Source organism: Castanea sativa, chromosome 1 (assembly GCF_040712315.1).
Source record: "Castanea sativa cultivar Marrone di Chiusa Pesio chromosome 1, ASM4071231v1".
In the NCBI taxonomy this organism is placed as follows: domain Eukaryota; kingdom Viridiplantae; phylum Streptophyta; class Magnoliopsida; order Fagales; family Fagaceae; genus Castanea; species Castanea sativa.
Window position 1 is genome coordinate 85,469,233 of NC_134013.1, and position 24,039 is coordinate 85,493,271.

The 24,039-nt window shown below is 33.0% G+C and overlaps 3 protein-coding genes and 1 pseudogene across 3 annotated transcripts; all 4 read right to left on the minus strand.

The window, feature by feature from the left end:
• Positions 1-5,064: 5,064 nt before the first annotated feature.
• On the minus strand, positions 5,065-6,512 carry LOC142621624 (xyloglucan endotransglucosylase/hydrolase protein 22-like; annotated as a pseudogene).
• A 3,463-nt stretch (positions 6,513-9,975) lies between these two features.
• On the minus strand, positions 9,976-11,305 carry LOC142606126 (putative xyloglucan endotransglucosylase/hydrolase protein 23). The gene is made up of 3 exons (XM_075777527.1): positions 10,927-11,305; positions 10,649-10,842; positions 9,976-10,505 (listed from the first exon to the last, which is right to left on the minus strand). Exons 1-3 carry the CDS (start codon positions 11,203-11,205, stop codon positions 10,103-10,105), a joined length of 876 nt encoding a protein of 291 aa, XP_075633642.1. The 5' UTR covers positions 11,206-11,305; the 3' UTR covers positions 9,976-10,102.
• A 4,488-nt stretch (positions 11,306-15,793) lies between these two features.
• LOC142621657 (putative xyloglucan endotransglucosylase/hydrolase protein 23) lies at positions 15,794-17,154 on the minus strand. The gene is made up of 3 exons (XM_075794983.1): positions 16,777-17,154; positions 16,487-16,680; positions 15,794-16,388 (listed from the first exon to the last, which is right to left on the minus strand). The coding sequence occupies exons 1-3, from the start codon at positions 17,059-17,061 to the stop codon at positions 15,986-15,988; spliced, it is 882 nt and encodes a 293-aa protein (XP_075651098.1). The 5' UTR covers positions 17,062-17,154; the 3' UTR covers positions 15,794-15,985.
• A 2,619-nt stretch (positions 17,155-19,773) lies between these two features.
• LOC142621593 (putative xyloglucan endotransglucosylase/hydrolase protein 23) lies at positions 19,774-21,080 on the minus strand. Its single transcript, XM_075794885.1, has 3 exons — positions 20,695-21,080; positions 20,404-20,597; positions 19,774-20,300 (listed from the first exon to the last, which is right to left on the minus strand). Exons 1-3 carry the CDS (start codon positions 20,974-20,976, stop codon positions 19,898-19,900), a joined length of 879 nt encoding a protein of 292 aa, XP_075651000.1. The 5' UTR covers positions 20,977-21,080; the 3' UTR covers positions 19,774-19,897.
• Between the last annotated feature and the right edge of the window lie 2,959 nt (positions 21,081-24,039).

A 24,039-nucleotide genomic window follows, 5' to 3' on the forward strand; every position in this document is an offset into this window, starting at 1 on the left:
TCCTCTTTTCCTCACTTGTGGTAAGAATGAAAGAGAAGAAAAGACACTTAGTGCAAGTGAGTATTTTCATGATTGATGTTTTTGAAAAATAATTTTTCCAAAATAATGTTGTTTCCATTTTAATGTTATTTTATTTTTCTTTTTAATTTTTTTGGATTCTTTTAATTTAAGTTTACAAAAGATTGGTTCTTTAAACAACTAATAACTTGTTTATACACTTGTAAGAATTAATTAACTAGTTTTTAGTGAAAATTTTCAAACTACTCCAATATTTTTTTTATAGAATATGAATTTTGAAAATTTAACCATTGGATTACATGTTGTTTATGTTTTTAACATACACGTAAAAATTTCATTAAAATTAGACGTTATTTATTATTCAATCAATGAACTTATTGTTTATGCATAATTTTAGACCATAAAAACTTGAAATTTAAGCATATGATTGTTAAATAGTTAATGATTTTTAATTTTCTTAAAATTTTGTAAACATGGGGATATAATAAGAATATGCAATCTAGTAGTTAGATTTTCAAAATTCATATTCAAACAAAAAAAATATAAGAGAAGTTTGAAGGGTTTTTAAAAAAAAAAAAAAAAAAAAAATTTGGAGATAAACATTTTCTGGTACAATCTCACCTCCCCTTTTCTTTTGTTTAGGCACCAGCTAAGCTTCATAGAGTTCCAAGTAATACTCCTTTTGGGTGCTAGTGTCTGTTCCAACTAAATCACAACCATGATACTTTTACTAAATCTCACCTCCACCACTTGTGACATTAAAGACTACATAATTGTGGCACCTGGAAGAGTGAAAAATCACACGGTTACTTTTACTGATGTCTCCACTCTCCATCCATGATATATACATTTTTTTAAAAAACATCCATGATATAAATACTGTCCCTCTGCCTCCATCTGTTTTCGAAAATAAATACAAAGTACCTTCCTGGATGCTAGCAAGCACAAATTCTTTAAATTTGAAAACAACTCGGGAAATCATGTTAACTTTTTTCTTAGTTTTTTGATTATTTTACTTCAATTATCAAATTAATCATTAATGTTTAATTTTTTTTTTCAATTTAGTCCACCAATTTGCCAAAATGAGTCAATTTGGCTATTTTGTTCAAATTTATTAGCAAATTAAGTCATTTAAATATATATTTTCAAAATAATATAATATTCATTAAGTAATATATCTCATGAATTTTTTATTTAATTTTTTAATAAAAAAAATGTTTAAGCGGTTTGTTCACTAATTGATTTGGATGGAAGGATTAAATTAACTCATTTTTACAAAGTGAGAGACTAAATTGACAAAAATGAAACTTCAAATATTTTTTTTATGGGGAAACGTACTTTAAATTTAAATTTAACAATATATATAATATCTAAAAGTTGAAATTTACCATTTATTGTTGTTATATTCCTGTTGAGCCACATAAGTATAGCATTTGGTCCATTTGATCTACTTCGGTCAACTTTGGTCCACTTCGGTACATTCGGTCCATTTCAGTCCATTTTATTAAGCTTGATTCATTAGGTCTACTTTGGTCCATTTGGTCCACTTCCATCCAATAGTAGGAACAAATTTCAATTACACATTACATCATTTAGAAAATATCTTGTTTTATATAATCATTGTATATAGAATGCTTTTTATTTTATTGAAGAAAAAAACTTACAAAATTTAAAACACTTTCAAATACTGGAGTAATAAATATACATAAATTAATTTAGAAAATTTAATATATTGTATTAAATATATTTTATTATAAAATTATCACGACATTTTAAGAAGAGTTTGAAACTAACACTTATAGGTCTCATCTACGATTTTTAATTTTTACTTAACAAAAAAACAAAAAATCAAAATTTTCTGTGTATCATACAGGTTTGCGACCGGTTGAAATAAAAGTCAAGAGATTAATTAAATTCTAGTCAAACCTTTTTTATTTTTTAAAGCGAATAATCAATTATAGATAGCAAGTACGTAGCGTTTGCACACAGGGGTGAGTGAATGCAACTAGCTAGGAAACAGGAATCCTATAAATAGAGAGGATATGCGGAAAATAGAATTGGGGTTTAGGGTCCTTTTCCATTTTCCAAATGAAGCAAAGGAAAAGGAAACCCTAAGCTCCCAGGAGCTCCCACTGAAAGTCCAAATATCCAAATAATCTATGAGGTATTTTAAAATACCTCTCAACCATATTTCAGCCTAGCTAGTAGCTAGCCTATATGATGATCACGTTGAAGCGGAAATCAAAAGGTTCGATTCAATATCCTTGTAACGTTCTTGATGAAGTTGCTATATCAAGGCATGAAAGTGATCTGGGAATGATATATATGAAAGTGATGGGTATTTCTATTTCTTTCTTTCTTTTTGATAATTATCGGTCGTTCTTGAATCTTGATATCTTCCTTTATTTTATCTTATTTTCGTGAATAAAATTGGACTTTGTAGATGTTACTGATCAAAACATGAATATTCTCAATGTGGTTCTGCGATCAAAATGGTCTTAAATTTAATCGATCAAACATATTCTGCTGGGTAGTTTACCATGAGAAAGTTAATTTTGAAAAGTTCATTGAAAAAAGAAAAAAAAAAAGATGACGGAAATTTGATTCTGTATCTTCCAAGTCAAGGATTTCTATTTCCTAATGTGAAGCAAGGGCTGCATAGGCCAATAAAGCATAATCAATATTATATTTTCTAAGGAAAATTTAATTTAATACAATTATGTGATTGAGTTTAATTAGAAAATCTAGTGTAAGTTGTTAAAGAATTGTACTTAAATTTTACCTTTTTCGTATTTGTAGGTGTTGGTTGGAGCAGCTACATTAAGAAGTATACCAATGACTTAATATGGTGCAGTGGGTTATCTAGTGGGATCAATTATCAAAAAAATATCTAGTGGGATCCAGAAGTAGGATTAATTTTTTTTTTTAAAAGTGGGATTTTTGCTATGCATGATGCATCTTAATCTCTACTTCTTAACTAAACTGTTTTTGCTATGTCTCATTTACACATGATAGAGCTCTTGCGGTTTCAATTAATATCTAAGAAAAATGAGAATACCTGCTGCTCTTGGAGGTAGGGGTGGTAATTCATGTTCACGTGTCGGGTTTGGATTGTGTCGACTAATGAGTATTTGACTATATGAGTCAATCTTAACCTGACATGCTTATTAAACGGGTCAAGATTCCCCAACCCTAACATAACCTATTTATTAAACGGGTCAGTTGTGTCGACCCATTTATCATATTTTCTCAAACGGAAAAATATACAATTTTTAGCATTAAACAAATTGATCTAAATTATGAAAAACCAAAAAAATAAATATTTTTTAATATAATATTAGGAACTAACAAGTAAAAGCATTACAAATAATCATTTTAAATTATAACATATCTCAATATCACAAATAGTCAATCACAATATGTTAAATAAAATAAACCACAACAACTAATAAGTTTATATACCCAAGGTTTGAAGGGTATATTGGTAAATTATCATTTAATTAAACATGTTAGATGAGTCAAATGGGTTCTATGAATTGGACACTAACCCGACCCACATATAAAATGGGTCAGTCGTGTCAACCTGAATATGACCTAAACTCGTTAAGCCTCAACCCATAACCTGCTAATTTCGTGTTGAGTTGTGTTGTGTTCACAGGTTGTTTCAAATTTTGCCACCCCTACTTGGAGGTACCCAAAGAATGTTATGAGAATATGGAACTATGAAGTCTATCCTACAATATTTAAGTGTCCATGTAGAATTACCTGCTGCATTTGATACTTTGTATGGACTTGTAACCGTTAATTTTGTTTTGCATAGTATTGATCCATGTTTATGAAAAGATGGGTTAGTCGCTTGACATAGTTTGGCCATGTTTAGAAGAGAGTGACTAGTGTACTGATAAAAAAATTGTGTTCATTCAAGTTGAAAGAACGGAAAAAGATAGAGAAAGATACAAATAACATAAGTAGAAGCAGTAAAAAAAGATGTGTAAATTAAGGAATAACAGAGAGTATTACTTTATTTATTTATTTATAAATACTGAGAGTATTACTTTAGATAGAATATTTTGGGAAAAAGAACACATGCAACAAATTCTAACCAATTTATTGAATTCCATAACCAAACCTCAAAAATTTTGGAACTAAGGTTTGTTTGTTGTTGTTTTGCATAGTATTGAATTATTATGAAGAACATACAGCACATTAATTTTTACTAAACCGATGTTTAAATGATGGAAAATTTTACCAGATGTCTTGAAGGTATTGATTTAGAAACTGTTTTTAAAAACATTTTATGGGAAAATGATAAGTCAATTAATTTTTTTTATAGCTTTTTATATTTTCTATGAAAGTGATGTCAAAACTTTCTTAATATAGTTATTAACAATTGCTCTAATGGTATTCATTAACATAACTCTTAAATGATTGTCACTAGACTAGATTAATTAATAAATATCTTCATTCCTACTGCTATAGAATAACTTTGATCACTATTGAAGTGTGAACATTTTATAGGATCTTAAAATTTGGTTAAGTGTTGTAGAAGATAGTATTAATTACTCTTGGAGAAAAGTTAATGAATGACTTTATAGTTTTTTATATTTTCCATAAAACTGATGTCAAAACTTTTTAAAAATATTTTATTAATAATTGTCTTAAAGGCACCCATTAACATAATTCTTTATTTTGTTTGTCACATAAAATTTCACATTAAGCATATGTTTATTTGTTTAATCATTGAAGGGTCATGTTAACAATGCCTAAAACATTTGTTAATGGACAATTTTTTTATAAAAAAATTTGATATTATTTTTATAGAAAATATAAAAAAAGTATATAAAAAAGTTATATTTTTCTTTTTCAATAATATTTTTTAAACCAATACTCTTAAAACATTCATTAATTTCTTCCAATCATTGAAATACCATTATTATATTTTATATGGATACAAGTCAATTTAACCATAAGCTCGCCAAGATTCAACAGCACTGGAATGTAGTAGAGAAAACAATCTATTGTATTATAGACACAACATGTCAACCATACAGATTACAGTGCTAATAAGAAACCTATTTTTCCATAGGATTGATGACAAATAGGCTGGTAATGAAAGAATTGAATCCTAGAAATTACATGAATAGACTAATATATAATAAAAGAATCTATATATGTAAAGGATGATCCTTGTCTCCATCAAGCACTGCATTCCGGAGGGAGGCCCTGGGGAAACCTCTTAGTGTCTGAGCAGTAATTATATATCATGTAGTTCTTCTGCACCCATTTCAGCCTCTCTTGACTTGAACTGTCCAGCTCTTGTGAAAGCCATGAACTACTATTGGAGGAAGATGAAGGAGTAGTTGAACTACAAGATGATGCACCAGAAGACCATGTGCAAGCATCGGCTTTGAAGTTTCTGTAGGATGCAGTAAAGGGTGCTTGGCTCCAGTCTGTCTTGACAAGTCCACCCCTTGTTGCCCAATCATCAGCATTCCATAGACTTGAGTATATCCTCATTGGCTGGTTCTTTGGGAATGGAACCCCAATTGACTCTGAGTTCTTGAACTCTCTAATGGGAGTGCCATCCACAGAGTATCTGAATAACAGTTCAAAAATGTAAGACTATATGTACGCTGGGAAGGAAACAAAAAGGCTACTCATGTATTGAAAAATAATAAGTCTAGGGGAAACATTTTTCACAGCTGATAATATGGTCTTGTGTGATTTATTTATAATAAAAGTGATACCAGAAGTAGGCTCATGAACGTGACTTGATCCAATCACATCAGGCAGACCAAATTATGCGTTTTGAGAAATGTTGTATACATTGCATTACTCATGAGAAAATGAATAGGTAGAAGGAGAAGGAGAGCTTACATAATGCGCTGGGGATTCCAAAGGATGGAATAGGTGTGAAATCTGCAGTTGGGTCAAACCAGAGATAGAACTGTTGCTCTCTGTTGCCTTTGCCTTGGCTAAAGACATTAGTGTGAAGGATGTAAGGATCACCACTTAGATTCCCCAAGAACTCAAAGTCTATCTCATCCCATGTTGATCCTTTAGAAGATAGCTGTACGTAAACACAGACATTCAGATGGATAAGTAAACGAACATAAATTTGTGTTGATGGTATGTGCAAATACTGACTCTACAAGAAAACTTACATAGTAGGCAGTAACAGTGCCAGCAGAGTTTCCAGGAACTAACTTGAGCTGCATATCTATCTTTCCAAAGAGGTACTCATTCTTGGATTGGAATCCTGAGCCAGAGGCTTTGTCAAGTTTGAGAGTAAGAAGCTCGCCATTGTTGAGTATGTTAGCCCGTCCATCTCCCCATGTAATGTCAATGTCTTGGTTCAAGTTGCCAAGAGTAGCAACTATCAAAGAACTAACAAGAATAGGCATAAGAACCATGAATTTAACACTTGCAGAAGTGGAAGAAGAAGCCATGGGGACGATTTGTAGTATTTTTTGCGTGTATGAGGTTTGGAAGTGAAGGATGAGTGTACTTAGGAACTTGGATTGGTATTTATAGTAAGGACATAGTAGACAGGTTACTAATACGTGTATCCAAAAGTAAAGGAAAATGCATGGGAATGTCCAGTCAGCTAAGCTGTAGACAGTTGTTGCCTTTAAGAAAGTGTAAAATTAGCTGTAAAGATCGCACTACCAAACACAACCAAATGAATATAATTAATTTTTTGTACTATAGTACGCGTTTTGAATTATTTTTGAGAAGAAAAGGTCAAAGTTATTGTTGCTCAATTCACATCTCTCTCTTTCTTTTGTTTAGGCACCAGCCCAGCTTCATAGAGTTCAAAATAATACTTCTTTTGGGTGCTAGTGTTTGTTCCAAGTCCAACTAATACTCCTAAATCACAACAACCTCCACCAATTGGGACTTTAAAGACATAATAGGAGCGCCTGGAAAAGTGAAAAATCACACGTTTGCCTTTACTGATATTTTCATCCATGACATAAATACAGTTCCTGCGACTCCATCTGCTTTTCAAAATAAATACTACTTTTCTGGATATTACCTAGCACAAATTGGGCCATATTTATTTTCTTTCCATTGGATGCATGTGAAATTCTTTATTGCCACAATGATGGGAAGCCTGTCTTATTGTCATAATTAATGGGGGAAAAAAATGTAGGTACAGGGGAAGAAAGAAAGAAAGAAAGAGAGAGACACGCTGAGCTTTGTAGTCATGAGTGTGGTTCACTGTAACTTTTTTTATAATTTGTTGGAGTGGTTAACGGTATTCTATATCTATAAGAGGTAGACAATTACTTTACATGGATTCACCACTTTTTTTTTCACAGCTCACAGTTAATCATTTTAGTAAATGATAATAAAATTTATATCCCTGATTTATTGTTTCTCATTTAAAAGAGAATTTGGGTTAGATTCCTCCTTATCTCAATTGATGTCAGAATTAAAGGGAGGAGAAGGCAGTACAAAAGAGTATTTTCATGATTGATGTTTTTCCAAAATAATGTTGTACGTTTCCGTTCTAATGTTATTTTGTTTTTCTTTTTTAATTTTTTTGGAATTTTCTAATTCAAGTTTACAAGAGATTGGTTCTTTAAAGTTTAAACAACTAATAACTTGTTTAACTACTTAGCTTAACTAATTAACTTTTGGCTAACATCTCTTACTCACACACACTTACATGTACATGTAACCATTATTCTGATTTGGCTAAAATTGTGAGTTGAAGTCATGATTTCCAATTCCAACTTTTTCAAGTCCAACTTGGAAATTGTGACTTGGAGCCATGATTTCTATACAAAAGTGGCATGTGTGTGAGGTTGTGTGGGTAGGACTAGCTTTTCTTGATTGAATTGCACTAAGTTCTTGATCCTACGCTCATGTTTTGTACTATACACGTACCTGATCATGCTGTTGTTCTGTTCTAAATGAATTTTGGGTTGGCTGCGGCTTTGGGCTTATTACAGGTAGGGGTGTGCAGCCAACCCGCCAAAACTGACTCGACCCAATCCAACCTGCCGGGTTGGGTCGGTTTTTAGGCCTTTGTGGGTTGGGTTGGGTTGGGTTACAAATTTTTTTTCTGATAGCGGGTCGGGTTGGGTTTGGATCATAAAATTTCAAACCCGCTAAACCCAACCTAACCTACCCATATATTTAATATATATATATATATATATATATATAAAATATTATATGATTAATAAATTTTTTAAAAATAATTAGCTCTTCCTATTCTATATAAAAACCAATTAGTTCACACAAACCCTAGTAAATTCCTATTGTTGTTTAGTCATTAGTGTTGTTTGCCTTTAAAGAGTCACATTGATACTAATCTTTGAGTTTTTTAAATATATTTATACTACTCAATTTAATAATAATAATAAAAATTTGTCAACCATGGGTTCAACCCGACTCATATGGATTGGGTTGGGTTGGGTTGGACTTATGTGATGGGTTGGATTGGGTTGAATTTTTTTTGATCCACCATGGTGGGTTGGGTCAAAAAATTCCCTCAACCCTACCCATGCACACCCCTAATTACAGAACTTAGCTTATGAATTGAATCAAAAGAATTATTTTGAGAAATCCTTTTTAACAACAGTACTAGAGTATTATTTTAGGAAAAACTTATTATAACACTCGAGAATTACCACCCAGTTAGTGATGATTGTTGTCCATTAGGTGGGGAGTATGTTCCATGTAGAATACTACCAAGTACCAAATCAAAACAGATTCAACAACAGTCATTGAAAAAAACATGATTCAAGGACTTTTATAGAAGTGTTGATTCCGGGATTCTAGTGTTTTAAAATGATTCCTTTATTTGCATATTTGAAATTTGAAGGTCCTCTCCCTCATATCTCATATATGTTTTTTGCTAGTTCATTTGCTTACCTTCTTCTTCTTCTTCTTCTTCTTCTTTTTTTTTTTTTTGGAGAGAGGCCATTTTTTTATTAGACCGTAGGAATAGATGTCATCCATCTAAATATCATAATTAATAGACAATCCCAATGATGTAAAAACTAAAAAGAAATTTTAAATCATAAATATATAATTTGATGAGGAATAAGTAATTACACGGAAGATTTAGTGACGATGAACTCAGAAGAAGACCTTAGAACACCTGAAAATAAATTAAAGAAGGTGACTTAGGTGGCATTGGTGCAGTACTGGCCTATATAAGTACTACAATGTTTAAGTTAATAGCTTTGCAAAGGTATGCTCTACATTGCTTTGTAACTTAACTGACACTTTATGATATTTTTAATGAAAATATTCAAGAATCAAATCTCTTATTTATTGTTGTAACTATCAAATTTTAAGATAATAATAATTTTAAAAAAAGGTATGCTCTACCCTCCACTTTTTGTTCGGAAGCTATGCTCCACAGCCTCCACCTTGATAAACCTTTGTCTGTTTAATGCAATTTGATCATTAATTTATACGTTTACTCTGGTTGATTTTATTTTTGCTTTTAACAAATGGGAGATGAGCATTTAAATCTAGCTTGATAGCTTCTCTCTATTGTAAAGATGGGACAATGCCATTGTTTTACAATAGTACTCTTACCACCTCCATGATTTGGAGATTTAAACATTTCAATAGTGCTTTACAATAAGTTTAAAAATACAATAAATTTACCACTCACTCTTTGCAAATGAAATAATACTTTTCTATGCATGAAGTGCTTATGGGTTTAGGGGGCAAGTAATTGAGTTGCAAAATTAATAACATATTAAGGTAGTAATTAATGTATATGATGCCTGGTTACATATAAGAGTGATTTTGACAAATCTCAATCAACCATCCTAACAAATTAATAAAAAAAATTTGTAAAACTTCTCGTGTTAGCAGCATTGCTGTAATCTTTAATGGTCCTCTGCATTTATTTTGTCTTACCTTTTTCAATAAACATGAATTAAAAGAAGGAAACAACAGCCCATAGCGTGCAACTTACAAATGTCAAAAAGAATAAAAGAATTATATTATACGTATGTTACAACTTACATAGAGAATATGAAATAAATCAAAGAGTTGCAAAAATTAAAAAATAAAAGAATTGACACAAGGTTCCTAGTCCTATATTTGTCTAGGATGTGGTACATTCTGTAGGAAGGCCTTGGGGAAGCCTCTTCGTGTCTGTGCAATAGTTGTATATCATATAGTTCTTCTGCGCCCATTGCAATCTCTGCTGACTCGCTGAATCCAACTCTTGTGAGAGCCAAGCATTATTGCTAGAAGTAGAAGAGGGAGAGTTTGAAGCGCAGGAGGATGCCCCAGAGGTCCAAACACAAGCATTTGCGTTGAAGTTTCTATAGGAAGCAGTGAAAGGAGCTTGTGTCCAATCTGTCTTGACGAGTCCACCCCTTGTGGCCCAATCATCAGCATTCCAGAGGCTAGAGTATATCCTCATTGGCTGATTCTTTGGGAATGGAACACCATTTGACTCCAAGTTCTTGAACTCTCTAATGGGAGTGCCGTCCACAGAGAAACTGAGATGAAAAAGGAAAAGTCAATACACAGTGTATAGGGAAAAAACTGGAACAGCTACATAAATTTCAATACACAGTGTATAGGGAAAAAACTGGAACAGGTACATAAATTTTAACTAGTAAGAAATTGGTGCAATACTTACATAATGCGCTGGGGATTCCAAAGTATGGAGTAGGTGTGAAAATCTGCAGTTGGGTCAAACCATAGATAGAATTGCTGCTCTCTGTTGCCCTTGCCTTGGCTGAACACATTAGTGTGAAGTATATAAGGATCACCACTCAGATTCCCCAAGAATTCAAAGTCTATCTCATCCCATGTTGATCCTTTCGAGGACAACTGCAGACACAGACATAAGCATTAGCTATTGAACATGTAGTCCTCTTTAAAATAGAATGAAGCACTAGTGTCAGAAATGCTTACATAATAGGCAGTGACAGTGCCAGCAGAGTTTCCAGGGACAAGCTTGAGCTGCATATCAATCTTTCCAAATAGATATTCATTCTTGGACTGGAATCCTGAGCCAGAAGTTTTGTCCAGTGATAGAGTAAGGAGCTCACCATTGTTGATTATATTAGCACGGCCATCTCCCCATGTAATGTCAAAGTCTTGGTTCAAATTAGCAGCAGAGGCAACCATCATTGACCCAAGAAGAAGCACTAGAAGGATTAAAGGAGCACATAAAGAAGTCATAGAAGCCATGAATTCTATGTTAATGGGTGATAAGAAAATTGGAGTATTTCTGTGTTTGACTATTTGTAATGTAAGTGAAGATTACTGAGTGAAGAGATTGGTGTTGGCAGAACTAGTTTGGGCTGGTATTTATACTAGGCAATTAGGGTGTGAACTGTGAAGAGACTGTGAAGAGACAAAGCATAGGAAAGGCCATAGGAAGGTCGGGTTATGTAATAAGCTGTAGCCAGTTGTTGTCATGAAAAGTTATTACAAAGATAGCTGTTTGAATCGCGCCAACACCACCAAATAAACCTTCAATTATACATATAACACGCTGTTTTGCATAAGTTTCCCATGAAAGTTCCCAGTTACTGCTGTCCAGTTGTTATCACCTGCCCTGCCTCTTTGGATTTTCCTACTTAAAAATTCATGAGAAACAGGGAATTGAAAACATATATGATAAAAAAAAAATTGCAACTCCACGAGCATTACCACTGACCCAAGTACCAAAGACTGTACAGGTCATAAAGAAACCATAGGGAAAGTGAGTATCACATGTATACTCTAATCGGTCACGCGCTGTTGTAAGGTTATTAAATAACAAAAGTCATATATAAATAAAAAAAGGAGATTAGATGCCAATCTTAGACCATTCATTTGGCTAAATTTTTCCTTATATTTTACATTAAAAATTTATTTTTTTTAATTTATTTTACACTACCACATTTTCAAAACACGCACATTAGTTGATCTATTTTACAAATCTATTCTAAAATAATATTATTTATTCTTTTTTATTATTATTTATTAATACCTATTTATTATTATTATTTTCACTTCCCACTTTTTTTTTTTCAGCTCTCTCACCCAATTCTCTCTTTCCCTCACTCTTTCCCTCACAGCCACCTCACCTAGCCCGCCATCACCGCCGATCCAACTCGCCACCGCCTCAGCCCTCTGCCGATTCGCCCTCCCTCTCTCCTCCACCACTGACCCTTCACCTCCCACCCTCAACCTACGACAGCAATGGAAGATCTGGCGGCAACAATGGAAGACCTGACGGCAGTAGATCGGGTGCAGATCCGACTACGTTGGGCTTTTCACATGAGTTTTTTGTTGAGTATGATTTGGGCTGGGTTTGGATTTCCCGGTGAGTTTTGATTGATTTTGAGTTGTTTCTAGTGGGATTGTCTTGATTTTGAGTTGAGTTTTCTAATTGCTTTTCCATTGATTTGAGTTAATTTTCTGTTAATTTTCTATGCTAGGCTGCAGTGTTTGGTGGTTGGGTGGTTATTTTCTTCTTTCTTCTTCTTATTCTGCCACGTTGGGTTGTTGTAGGCGTTGGGGAAGCTGTTGGTTGTTGTAGACGTAGAGGAAGAGAAGTAGTTTGATAGAGGAGAGAGAAAAAAAGAATAAAAAAAATTATTTGCACATGAATAGTAACTATGCATATATGCACGATTACTGTTCATTTGCAAAGCAATTGTGCATATTTGCACATTTTTACAAATACTGATGTGGGTGTTTTTTGGGTTAAAATGTGCAAAATTGAGCACTTTTTGTATTTTGCACATTTTTGCAACCACTGATGTGGTTGCTCTTAAATGCTATAATGGTATTAAGGAATAAAAGCTGGTAGTAGCTCAAATTTAAATATTGTATAATCGTGAATTAGAAAATGCGTACTTTGTACTATGTATAATTCTACATTGTTGGGTTGGGTTAAGATTTTGAGCACCGGCAATTAACCAATAACTTGAGTTAATTAATTAGTTCAATTACATGTAAAATCAATTATGGTACAATCAAATCACCAAACCAAAGTTGAATGCAGCGGGAAAAAAAAAGTTTGACACAGTGATTTGATCACGACGGGAAAACTTTTACTTGCAAAACCCTATCTGGTGAGTGTTTAGGTCACCACTCCTGAAGAATCCACTAACAAAAATAGAAGTTACAAGTTTAATGAATCTTACTCTATTTTGAAGTACTTACCTACAGTAGAATATGCTAATTTATGAGAAAACTTAGGTCCAATCCCAATTGGACTACTTCCTGTAGCAAACTTCTTTTTTGCGCAAACCTCTAATCATGACTAACACCACCACAATCGTTGTTTAATGTAGCTTTATGCAAATTTCTTCAATACATACCTTGATGAAGCGGTAGCAATTTGGCACAAAATCCTAAGAGCACAAATGTCGCAACAGCTCCATAGTTTGTGCATCTCTCTATGTATATGATGACAAACATAAAAATTTACCTTTTATTTGTCTTGGAGCTCTAGTGTATGAAATCAAGAGGAGTCAAATCATTGTGGGCTGAAATAGAAATTATTGTTCAATTTTCTTGTAGCTCGATAGATCGAGAGTTGTCAAGCTAAGTATCGAAATTCATTTATTCTCAATAGATTGACAAGTATCAAGAGATTTCAAAATCCAATTTCTAGCAGCTTTACTTGAGCTTTCTTGTATTTTCAAATTATATTGCTTGTTTATGTCTTTGAACATACTCAAACTAAGACTGAATTACATATATAATTCATTTTTTCACATGTTTACCAACATCAAGAAATATGACCCTAACATACATGTATGAAATTACAAATCTTGTGTTTGCGTTGATTTTGTGTAACTTTGTGTTAGAACCCTATATTCTCTCCCCAAGTGTGTGCGTGTTTCTAAATAAAAAACTACAATTGTTTTTCTTTTTTAAATGGTCTTTCTAGAAGTAAAGGAAACATCTTTAAGTCAACTAACATCTCATTCTATTTTTGATATGTTTCGAATCTCTCCTACTTAAATGTATTGAAACAAAAAGTTAAGGAAGCAACTAACATTAGGATTTAAAGGTTGAAGTCTTAGTCCAAGTAATTTTTCACTTTAAAAAATGAATTTGGTAAACAACCATTATTATCTTACCACCAACTGGACCATTATTTTCCCTATATATAAATGAATTTCGTAAATAACCATTATTCTTTTACCACCAAGTGGGCTATTATTTCCCTTTATATAAGCTCCAGAAATAAAAATAGCTAACTAATACACTACCAACCAAGGGCAGACCTAGGATTTCAATCAAAGGGCTAAAGTATAAGGAAAAAAAAAACCCAAATAATTATCTATTAGTATTAAGTATTAACAAACTACCAATCAAGATAAAAACAAAAAATGATTGTTTCTTAATACAGGAAGATGAAATTATTTACCAACAACGACAAAAAAACACCAAATAATATTGTTTCTTAAGAGCATAAACTGTTGCAAAAAAAAAAAATTCATAAACCAAAACTTACTTTTGCCACTTTAATATAGCATTTGAAATGTCTCGTAGAATAATGTTTTTGGTATTTGGTGTTCTAAATGCTAAATATTTTAAAATTTACAACACCTGATGCTAATACTCTAATACTGAGCTGATTATGATTTTTTATTTTTTTTAAGTTTTGTTTTTGTTAAGTTTTTGAGTTGGGTAATTGCTAGTTGTGTTAGACTAATTAAAAGAGAGGAGTCTAAGTTTTTAGAAGAGGAAGGCGCAAATCTAGAAATAAAAAAATATAACCAATAATTTTTTTTTCTTTGGGCCAGGAGCCGATCCCCTTTGGGCCCGTCCCTGCTACCAGCCCATTTATAAGATTATGAAAAGTCTTATGACTTAATTGACTTTTTATGATATTTTAAACAAAAATGTTCAAGGTTCAAATCATTCACTTCCGGTTATTGAATTATAAGGAAAAAAAAAAACTTATTTATAAGATTAACAACAAAAATCATTTGAAAAGTGAAAAAAGAAAAAGAAAAAGAAAAAGAAGAAACATAACTAAAATACCCAGTCTGAACGTTTGTAAAAACTCCACAATCTTTTAGGTTATAGAATTATGACGTGATCTCCATTTTTTATGCCCGTTAACCTTATAGGCTAATAGTAGGCCTATTTAGCAAACAGGACAGGTCTTGCATTATTGGTTTTGACTTATTGGATATAAGAAAATTTATGGAGACACAAAATTTGACAAAACTTGTTTTATAAACAATAATGTGATATCAAAATAAGTGACAAATGCCATAGAATAAAAGAATTTGATTATATAAATGGCATACAGATTAATTAATCAATTGGGAATGTCAAAAATAAAAGAATTGACTTACAAGCTATCTTCTTATCTCTAGGACATGGTGCATTCCGCAGGGAGGCCGTGGGATAATCTCTCTGTGTCTGTGCAGCAATTGTCTTCCTATTTTGAATGCTGTTACTCAGGATGTATTGACACATTTATAAAAATAAATAAATAAGCAGAGCCTAGAGCGTGATAAAATACCTTAAAAAACTATTTTATCTATTTTAACATATAATAAATGATTAAATACTGATAAAATATTATATATTTTTTATGCATTCCTTGCTATCAAGAACGGCTAGTCTTGACTGTTTACTACAGTAAGAAGGCAAAAAGAATTTGTCTTTGGCTCCAGCAATGTTGGGCACGAATTGGAGTTTGAGGCGGAAAAATGCTATTTTTCCACCATGGTGATGCTCTTAAGTAAATAAGGTTCTTGGTATTTTGGTCTTACCGTTACCAATAAAAATGAATTTAATCCAGAGTGCAAAGTGAGTAAGCGTCTTTTTTTTTTTTAATGCGAGTATGTACACTTTTTTGTTCTATGTAACTGACAAATGTCTAAAAGAATAAAAGAATTATATTACGTACTTCACAACTTACATAGAGAACATAAAAATAACCTGAGAGGTAGGAAAAATTGAAAAAATAAAAGAATTGACACAAGGTTCCTAGTCCTATTTTTGTCTAAGATGTGGTACATTCTGTAGGGAGGCCTTGGGGAAATCTCTTCGTATCTGTGCAATAGTTGTATATCATGTAGTTCTTCTGCGCCCATTTCAATCTCTGCTGACTTGCTGAATCCAATTCTTGTGCGAGCCAAGCATTACTGCTAGATGTAGAAGAGGGAGAGTTTGAACCGCAAGAAGATCCCCCAGAGGACCAAACACAAGCATTTGCATTGAAGTTTCTATAGGAAGCAGTGAAAGGAGCTTGTGTCCAATCTGTCTTGATGAGTCCACCCCTTGTGGCCCAGTCATCAGCATTCCAGAGGCTAGAGTATATCCTCATTGGCTGGTTCTTTGGGAATGGAACACCATTTGACTCCAAGTTCTTGAACTCTCTAATGGGAGTGCCATCCACAGAGAAGCTGAGATGAAAAAGGAAAAAGTCAATACAAAGTGCATATATACGGGAAAATTGGGAAAAGGTACGTGAATGAGAATGAGAAATTGGTGCAATGCTTACATGATGCGCTGGGGATTCCAAAGTATGGAATAGGTGTGAAAATCCGCAGTTGGGTCAAACCATAGATAAAACTGTTGTTCTCTGTTTCCCTTGCCTTGGCTGAACACATTAGTATGAAGTATATAAGGATCACCACTCAGATTTCCCAAAAATTCAAAGTCTATTTCATCCCATGTTGATCCTTTTGAGGATAACTGTAAACAAAATATTCAAAGAGAAAATAAGCATTAGCTATTGAATATGTAGTCTTGTTTAAAATTGAATAAAGCACTAGAGGCAGGAAAGCTTACATAATAGGCAGTGACAGTGCCAGCAGAGTTTCCAGGGACAAGCTTGAGCTGCATATCAATCTTTCCAAATAGATATTCATTCTTGGACTGGAATCCTGAGCCAGAAGTTTTGTCAAGTGAGAGAGTAAGGAGCTCACCATTGTTGATGATATTCGCACGGCCATCTCCCCATGTAATGTCAAAGTCTTGGTTCAAATTACCAGCAGAGGCAACCATGATTGACCCAAGAACAACGGGCACTAGAAGAATGATTAAGGGAACACTTGAAGTAGTCATAGAAGCCATTAGTATTTGACTATTTATAATGTAAGTGAAGCTTGCTGAGTGAAGAGATTGATGTTGTAAGTATTAGTTTGGGCTGGTATTTATACTAGGCAATGAGGATGTGAAGACACAAAGCAAAGGAAGGGCCATAGGAAGGTCCAGTCATGTAATACGCTGTAGCCAGTTGTTGTCATGAAAAGTTATTGCAAAGAGAGCTGTCTGAATCGCACTAACTCCACCAAATAAACCTTCTATTTATACATGCATATAGCACACTGGTTTGCATTTACTACTAATGAAAGTACCTCGTTACTGCTGTCCAGTTCTTATCACCAGCCTGCGTCTTTTATACTTATTTTTTGAAAGCACCAGCCCTGCCTCTGCCTCTGAATAAACTAAAAAGACAATGTATGAATCATAAAGAAACCTCAGGGAAAGTGAGTATGACATGTATACTCTAATCTGTCACGCTCTCTTCGAAGGTGGGATTTTATTATTATTTTTAAAAAAGGACCTTATCACCTACCTAATATATTTTGGCTCACAAAAGTTTTACACCACTTTTATTCAATCCTCTCATACAGGTAATTAATGTAACCAAAAGCATAATATAAACGAGGAGATCAGCTGCCAATCTTCAATGCTATATTGGTCATAAGGGAATGAAAACAAGTGGGAGCTCAAATTTAAAAATGCATAATCGTAAATTAGAAAATGTATACTATGGTTAAGAGTTTTGTAGGTCAACTGGTTAACATCTTTTGGTATTTTTAATGGAGATATCTAATGTTCAAATCCCCTCTTTATGAACTATTAAATTTTTTAAAATGAAATAAAAAGTGCATTCTATGTAGCATCATTCATGAAGAATTTTATGAGTCTTAAAAGGGAAACTATAATTTTTTTTTTCTTTTTTAAATAGTCTTTCTAGTTTCTACAAGTAGAGGAAACACCAATTAATGACCTTAAGGTCAACTAGCATCTCATATTCTTGTTATTGTTAAGAGAGACGTTTCAAGGTTAAAACTTGCCCCCTCCTACTTGAAATGTATAAAAATAAGTAAATAAATAAATAAAAAGGAAACATTTGGATTTGAAGGTGGAAGTCTTAGTCCAAGTAATCTGTCAATTTTGAGTAATGGTTTTCTCTTACAATTAACTGGTATAATAACAAATTGACAAACCATGATACAACTAAGAACAATGCTGTACCAAGAAAAATTTCTGTTGGACACTTTTTAACAAATGAATGTGGGAAGTGGACCACTATTCTTTTTTCTTTAATACAAATCTTCTGTATTATTTTTTGTGTTCCATATTATATTTCACTATTTACAACTTGTCATGTATTCTCAACTATCCTTTATATAGGCTGACTGATGCACTATAACCCATTTCTAAGATTATTTAGCCAAAAAAACCATCTATAAGATTAACCAAAAATAAATAAACTCCTTAAAAAAAATGCAAATAAACTCCTTATAATGCACGTACACCTTATAGGCTAACAATATGCAAACTTTGGCAAACGGGTTAGGTCTCATGTGTTTGGTTTTAACCTATTAAATATGGGTTAAAATGTGTATGGACCACAAATAAATCAGACTTTACAACCCAAAAAAAAAAAAAAAAAAGTCACACTAAAGCAGGTCGTCAATTTCCTCACGTTAGAAACCATGCCATATCGTTGGGTTTGGGTCAGACAGCCGAGCTGCAATTGGCTATACCTGGGTTAGTTCAATCTGTTAGGTCAGTTGGGCTGACTATTGGACTGGGCCTTAAACGTGTTCTTAAGTTAGAATGGGTTGGAGCCTGAATGTGTGTATTTTAACTTGAATGGGTTGGGCTTCAAAATTTTATATATATATAATTTTTTTTGAGTAAATAATTTTGTTTTTCTTAATAAATCAACCAATGCATGAATACGGGACATTTTTAAACCATTAAATTTTGGACTCCATTAATATTTGGGTCTCTATTAATTGAATTCATTGACAAATTTTTAACATTTAAATATAATTTACAAGAGTTTAAGCTAATTCCATAATCATCATCATAGTTTACGAGGTCTTATTTTGATAGCTAGCAATGATTTAGATGCACTAACTTTCTTTTACTAATTCTTAAAAGATCAATTAAAGCTAAAATACATAAGGACCACTCAAATATTTCCTAGGCTTGGAGGTTGCAAGGTCCTCTAAAGGTATTATTGTCTGAATCTGGCTATTTGGGTTGCAAATCAATAAAATTTTCGATGGAGGAGCTTTTGAAGTTTTCAATTCATGAGGGAGAGCCACTAAGCCCCTAAGCACCAATTAGCTGTTTCCACTAAGCACAAATTAGCTAGCTAACTTATTCACTAAACCCCTCGGATTTCGGCAATTTACTAATCTACTCTCCAAGATGGGCATCAACAACATATATGTTCCATCTTGAGGGGCTATTAAGATTTTGTTGTTATACGACTAGTAGTTTAGTGAATAGGTTCAGTAGACTACATGTATCTTATTATTTGTCTCAAACATGTGGATTGCCAAGCGTATAGATATGATTGGTTCTTAGTAAGATTGTTGACGATTGCCAATAATAATTTTCCTAGTTTTTAACAATTCTTAATTTTTTTTGGGTCACACTGTTATCAATAAACATGAATTAAAGAAGTAAACCAAGCTTTTTAGCTTGCCGAGAATGTAAAAACTTCCATGTAACCAGTAACAGTAAGGGACAAATGTCTAAAAGAATAAAAGAATTATATTCCGTAGTTTATAACTTACATAGAGAACACAAAAGTAGTAATCAGAGAGTTACAAAAAAATAAATAAAAGAATTGACGCAAAATTCCTAGTCCTATTTTTGTCTAGGATGTGGTACATTCTGTAGGAAGGCCTTGGGGAAACCTCTTTGTGTCTGAGCAATAGTTGTATATCATGTAGTTCTTCTGCGCCCATTGCAATCTCTGTTGACTTGCTGAATCCAACTCTTGTGAGAGCCAAGCATTATTGCTGGATGTAGAAGAGGGAGAGTTTGAACCACAGGAGGATGCCCCAGAGGCCCAAACACAAGCATTTGCATTGAAGTTCCTATAGGAAGCAGTGAATGGAGCTTGTGTCCAATCTGTCTTTATGAGTCCACCCCTTGTGGCCCAGTCATCAGCATTCCAGAGGCTAGAGTATATCCTCATTGGCTGGTTCTTTGGGAATGGAACACCATTTGACTCCAAGTTCTTAAACTCTCTAATGGGAGTGCCATCCACAGAGAAACTGAGATGAAAAGGCAAAAAAAAAAATCAATACACAGTGTATAGGGAAAAAACTGGAACAGGTACATAAATTTTAACTAGTAAGAAATTGGTGCAATACTTACATAATTCGCTGGGGATTCCAAAGTATTGAATAGGTGTGAAAATCCGCAGTTGGGTCAAACCATAGATAGAACTGTTGTTCTCTGTTGCCTTTGCCTTGGCTGAACACATTAGTGTGAAGTATATAAGGATCCCCACTCAGATTCCCCAAGAATTCAAAGTCTATCTCATCCCATGTTGATCCTTTTGAGGACAACTGTAAACAAAAATATTCAAAGAGAAAATTAGCATTAGCTATTGAACATGTAGTCTTGTTTAAAATTGAATAAAGAACTAGAGGCAGGAAAGCTTACATAATAGGCAGTGACAGTGCCAGCAGAGTTTCCAGGGACAAGCTTGAGCTGCATATCAATCTTTCCAAATAGATATTCATTCTTGGACTGGAATCCTGAGCCTGAAGTTTTGTCAAGTGAGAGAGTAAGAAGCTCACCATTGTTGACTATATTGGCACGGCCATCTCCCCATGTAATGTCAAAGTCTTGGTTCAAGTTAGCAGCAGAGGCAACCATCATTGACCCAAGAATAAGGGGCACAAGAAGGATTAAAGGAACACTTGAAGAAGTCATAGAAGCCATGAATTCTATGTTGATGGGTGATAAGAATATTGGAGTATTTGACTATTTGTAATGCAATTGCAGATTGCTGAGTGAATAGATTGGTGTTGTCAGAATTAGTTTGGGCTGGTATTTATACTTGGCAATGAAGATGAGAAAACAGAAGGCAAAGGAAGGGACATAAGAAGGTTCAGTCATGTAATAAGCTGTACCCAGTTGTTGGCATGAAAAGTTGTTACAAAGATATATAGCTGTTTGAATTGCGCTAAAACGCCACCAAATAAACTTTCAATTATACATATAGCCACGCGGTTTTGCATTGATTTATAATTTAAAAAAAAAAAGTGGAGTTATTGCAGTCCATGAGAAAGAGGGAATAAAAAAAGAAATGTGACTATATGAGTCCACGAAGCATAACCACTACCAAAGACACTGTATAAATCAGAAAGAAACCTCAGAGAAAGTGTATATTAGTCTAATCGCTCTCTCTCTCTCTCTCGGTGGGACTGGGAGGTAGGATTAGAATAAAGGGATGGACCTCACCTAGCTAATTAGATTTTTGGTTCCCACAAATTTTATCCCACTTTTATTCATTGCCAGGTTATTAAATAACAAAAGTCATATAAACGCGGAGATTAGCTGCCAATCTTAAATGCTATCGAGGTCATTAGCAATAAACGCAAGTGAGAGCTCAATTTTTTTTTTTTTGGGTTCACGTGGGAACTCAATTTTAAATGCTGCACGGTCGCTAATTAGAAAATTCATATTATGTAGTACTATCATTCATGAAGAATTCTACATGTCGGAGACCAAATTTTTTATTTATTTAAAGTTTTAATAAAATAATATTTTTGAAAAGCAAAGGAAACACCGATAACTTTTACGTCAACTTGCAACTTAATGTTTTTAATGGAGATGTCTCCATTTTGGGTTTGAATTTCCCATTTCTTACAATAGAGAGTCAGGTCATTATAGGGGTGATAAAATTAGACACGACCTGTGAATCTGATACTACACAACATAAAATTAGCAGGTTATGAGTTGAAGTTTAATGTGTTAGTGCCATATTCGGATTGACATAACTGACCCATTTAATAAATGGGTTGGAAAAATGTCCAATCTATGGAACCTGTTTGACTTGCTTAATCCGTTTAATTAAATGACAATTTACCAATATACGCTTCAAAACCTAAGTATATAAACTAATTAGTTGTTGTAGTTTATTTTCTTTGGCATATTATGATTGATTATTTATGATATTGAGATATTCTTTAGTTTTGAATGATTATTTGTGATGTAGTTACTCGTTAATGCTAAATTTTATATTAAAAATATTTATTTTTTTGGTTTTTCATAATTCAATTTGGATAATACTATTTTTTTCTTTCTATTTTGATAAAATTGGATAAGTAGGTCAATATGATTGACCCGTTTAATGAATGGGTCATGTTAGGGTTGAGGAATCTTGACCATTTTAATAAACATGTCGTGTTAGTGTTGATCCATATAGTCAGATACTCATGAGCTGACACAACACGAATCCGAGCGAACACAAATTGCTACTCCTAAATATATTATGAGATATAAAGTAAAAAAAAATTTACGGTCTATTTCTTAGTACTAAATAAGTAAATATCAATTTAATATTATTTATAATTTTTTTGGTATTAAAAACGTTTTTTTTAAAAATGTAAATTTGCTAATTAATTTTTTTGTATTTAAATTTTATTTATCTCTTTCACATGTTAGAAAATTTTATCAATGATTGTTCAACATACTCATAATAATTTTTTTTAGTGAAAGCGTTTATAGTTATATTAATTGAGTTGAATTTTTATTCGCTCAATATTTTGGGAGCCTTCTTGGAAGTGGGGGAAAATGCAAAATCCAAACTATAGTGGAGTGAATATTGTGCTTTATTATAACAGGATAAACGTTGGGCCTATTTCAAGCATTGGCCCAAACGAAGGAAACAAATTCAGCATTGACTAGTCCATTTTGATAAAGAACATAAAGCCTTGGATCATTAGTCAGGCCCAATACCCTTCTAGGCCCCACGTCTGAGGCGTGTCTGAGCTACCGAGGTAAATCCCATAGAAGATAAACTTCTTTAAGGTAGCTTTCTGAAATTTCTTGATGATTCCACAACAATCTCTGCATTAATGAAGGTCACTTGTCTGGTACCATCACATTTAATACAAAAGGACAAGCCTGAATAGTAAAAAAAAGTCTCCATTCATAATGAAAACTCAAGAAAGAACAACCCAATAAGACTAGAAGTTATCTAGGTGGACACTTGAATAGTAAGGAAGACCTTAAAAGTCCCCATTCATGATGAAAAACTAAGAAAAAAGAGTCCGATAGGACTAGAAGTTATCCAGGTAAACAAAGACAAAATACGAAGAAGAAGGGGATAACTCATATAAAGTGAAAAAAGAAAGAAGAGAGGGACAACATAGAATATATATATATATATATATATATATATATATATATATATATAGAGAGAGAGAGAGAGAGAGAGAGAGAGAGAGAGAGAGAGAGAGATTGTAAACATTCAAAAGCAATATCCTTGTAACAACATATCAAAATAAATAAAGAATAATTCATTTTGGATGATTTATGTGTTCTTACCCATATTTCCCATCATGGATAAATATCAACCTATGACACAAATTAGTTGTGTCGCCTGTTTTGGTTAGTGTCCTAAATCACAGAAATAAGGAACTAGTTCCTTCGCAAACTATATATAAAGTATCATTTTACAATTTTAAGACATTTTTATACAACTTTAGGGGGTCTTATCACCTTTTAAAATATTTTGGTATAAGTGGTACCTTAGAGCCGGCCATATATGTAGAAAGTAAAGGAAACAACTAAGAGCAACCACATCAGCTCGTGTAAAAATTTTGTCTATTTTACACAAAAAACCTCCTTTTAAAATTTTACACATTCATTTTTACAAATAACCTACATCAGTTTATCTATCCTACTACATCTATTAATTAAATAATAGTTTCCTTACTTTTTTTTATTATTTCTCCCCCAACTACCTGTACGCGTGCCACTCTTTCATTTCTGATT

Bases quoted from the DNA above. Each gene is read 5' to 3' on its own strand.
- LOC142606126 (XM_075777527.1), bottom strand. From the start codon at position 11,205: ATGGCTTCTATGACTTCTTTATGTGCTCCTTTAATCCTTCTAGTGCTT. The intron at 10,843-10,926 runs GTAAGCATTTCT...CTGTGTCTGCAG, and splicing joins GCACTGTCACTGCCTATTAT to TTGTCCTCGAAAGGATCAAC. The intron at 10,506-10,648 runs GTAAGTATTGCA...TTTTCATCTCAG, and splicing joins TGGAATCCCCAGCGCATTAT to TTTCTCTGTGGACGGCACTC.
- LOC142621657 (XM_075794983.1), bottom strand. From the start codon at position 17,061: ATGGCTTCTATGACTACTTCAAGTGTTCCCTTAATCATTCTTCTAGTG. The intron at 16,681-16,776 runs GTAAGCTTTCCT...TTTTGTTTACAG, and splicing joins GCACTGTCACTGCCTATTAT to TTATCCTCAAAAGGATCAAC. The intron at 16,389-16,486 runs GTAAGCATTGCA...TTTTCATCTCAG, and splicing joins TGGAATCCCCAGCGCATCAT to CTTCTCTGTGGATGGCACTC.
- LOC142621593 (XM_075794885.1), bottom strand. From the start codon at position 20,976: ATGGCTTCTATGACTTCTTCAAGTGTTCCTTTAATCCTTCTTGTGCCC. The intron at 20,598-20,694 runs GTAAGCTTTCCT...TTTTGTTTACAG, and splicing joins GCACTGTCACTGCCTATTAT to TTGTCCTCAAAAGGATCAAC. The intron at 20,301-20,403 runs GTAAGTATTGCA...TTTTCATCTCAG, and splicing joins TGGAATCCCCAGCGAATTAT to TTTCTCTGTGGATGGCACTC.